The sequence below is a fragment of the Entamoeba dispar genome, genomic scaffold (genome assembly GCF_000209125.1).
Source record: "Entamoeba dispar SAW760 scf_1105229459463 genomic scaffold, whole genome shotgun sequence".
Classification (NCBI taxonomy): Eukaryota; Evosea; order Mastigamoebida; family Endamoebidae; genus Entamoeba; species Entamoeba dispar.
Window position 1 is genome coordinate 1 of NW_001853705.1, and position 1,915 is coordinate 1,915.

Sequence of the window (1,915 nt, forward strand, 5' to 3'; positions counted from 1 at the left end):
TTGGATATCAATTCTAGTTAATGAAAAACATCTACAAAAACAACATTCTTCTATTTCAATAACAGACGTTGGTATATTAATTGATGTTAATGAATGACATCCATCAAAACAATAATTTCCTAATCCACTAATAGATGATGGTATATTAATTGATTTTAATGAACATCCATCAAAACATTTATTTCCTAATTTACTAATTGATGATGGAATATTAATTGAATTTAACGATAAACATCCTTGAAAACAACAATTTCCTAATACACTAATTGATGATGGTATATCAATTGATGTTAATGATGAACACCAACTAAAACAACCATAAGGTAATTCACTAATTAGTGATGGTATATTAATTGATTTTAATGATGAACATCCCCAAAAACAACTTTCTCCTATTTTACTAACAGATGATGGTATATTAATTGATGGTAATGATGTACACCATTTAAAACAACAATCAGGTAATTCACTAATTGATGTAGGTATACTAATTGATACCAATGATGTACATTCATCAAAACAATACTCCTCTAATCTAGTAATATGTGTTGGAATATCAAAATCAACAACATTATAACATTTTTGAAAACAATATTTTCCAATTACATTAAACTTTTCAGGTATATAAGTTCCATATTGAATTGGATGTTTTTGAGTAAATACTATTTCCATTGTTATTTATTAGTTATTTTCTTGTTTTTAAATATTATGAATGAAGAATATTTATTATTTCTATTTTATTCTATTCTTATTTTTGTCGTCACATTTTTGTTAATAAAAAGTGGTAATGGAATGTTATTTGTATTTATTTTTATGTCATAATAGGATTTTTATTTTTGTTTTTATTATATTTTTCATTTTAAATATTGTTTTCAATTTAATATTGTCATTCTTCTTTATCGTTTTTCTATATTTACGAATGATGTTTATTTTAATTATATTCTTTCATGTCAACGACTATTTTTATTTAAATCAATTATATTTTATTTTTATTTTTATTCTTCATTCTTTTATATTACCCCTCTCTTATTTTTTCTTATTTTTGTTACTATTCATTTATTTATTTTACATTATTTATGTTTATTTTTATTTATTGAATTTATAATGATTTATTTATATGAAAACAAATAATTGATTAATGTATTAATTTATCTATTGTTCATATTCAGTTAATTATTTTAAAAGAAATAAAGTGATTAAATTATATTAATATTAGTGTTGATCATATTTCTATTACAATTATTTGATATCATTTAACATTATATCATTCTCTCTTTTTATTTTAAATCAAATGAAATAAATGAAAAATACATTATTTCATTCTTTGATATTTCCATTTTAATTTCATTATATTTTATCATCTTTTTATTTGTATTGTTTATGGTGTGTGTGAATGATTATAAATTATGTAATTATTTATTCTTTAACTAATTATTCATTCTTATTGTTATTCTATGGTATTTCTCTATTATCTCATTCTTATTTCTAATTTCTCTTTTATATTTTATCAAATGATAAATTAGAAATATTTATAAAATAAAATTACATATTTATATTTACCCCCTTTTAATTTGTTTGTTGTTATTGTTAAAATTGTATGAAATGTTTTATAATTAAATATTCATTTTTTAATTTAAATTCAATTTTCTCTATATCACATTTAAGTATGTTAATTAATTATTTCTTTATTTGTATTTAATAAATTGAATGATAATAATTTCTTGAAATAATTAATTTCAATATATTGATATGTTGTTTTATCATTGTTATTTATTTATATTTATTTAATTATTTTTTATTTATGATTATTTATTTATATTTATTTGATTATTTATTATTCATTTTATCATTTATTTGTTATTAATGAATGAATAAAACATTATGAATAAATTAATAAAATAAATATTATTAATCA

At 18.2% G+C, this 1,915-nt stretch overlaps 1 protein-coding gene across 1 annotated transcript, besides 6 other annotated features; it reads right to left on the minus strand.

Moving 5' to 3' along the window:
- On the minus strand, positions 1-672 carry EDI_197620 (uncharacterized protein; the record flags this gene model as incomplete). The annotated part of the gene is made up of 1 exon (XM_001735858.1): positions 1-672. A coding segment is annotated over one exon (672 nt), but the record flags the coding sequence as incomplete, so codon positions are not given.
- A 126-nt stretch (positions 673-798) lies between these two features.
- Positions 799-969: a microsatellite.
- A 12-nt stretch (positions 970-981) lies between these two features.
- Positions 982-1,092: a microsatellite.
- A 4-nt stretch (positions 1,093-1,096) lies between these two features.
- Positions 1,097-1,215: a sequence feature (AT_rich).
- A 280-nt stretch (positions 1,216-1,495) lies between these two features.
- Positions 1,496-1,746: a sequence feature (AT_rich).
- Positions 1,747-1,766: 20 nt separating this feature from the next.
- Positions 1,767-1,859: a microsatellite.
- Positions 1,860-1,884: 25 nt separating this feature from the next.
- Positions 1,885-1,913: a sequence feature (AT_rich).
- Positions 1,914-1,915: the final 2 nt, after the last annotated feature.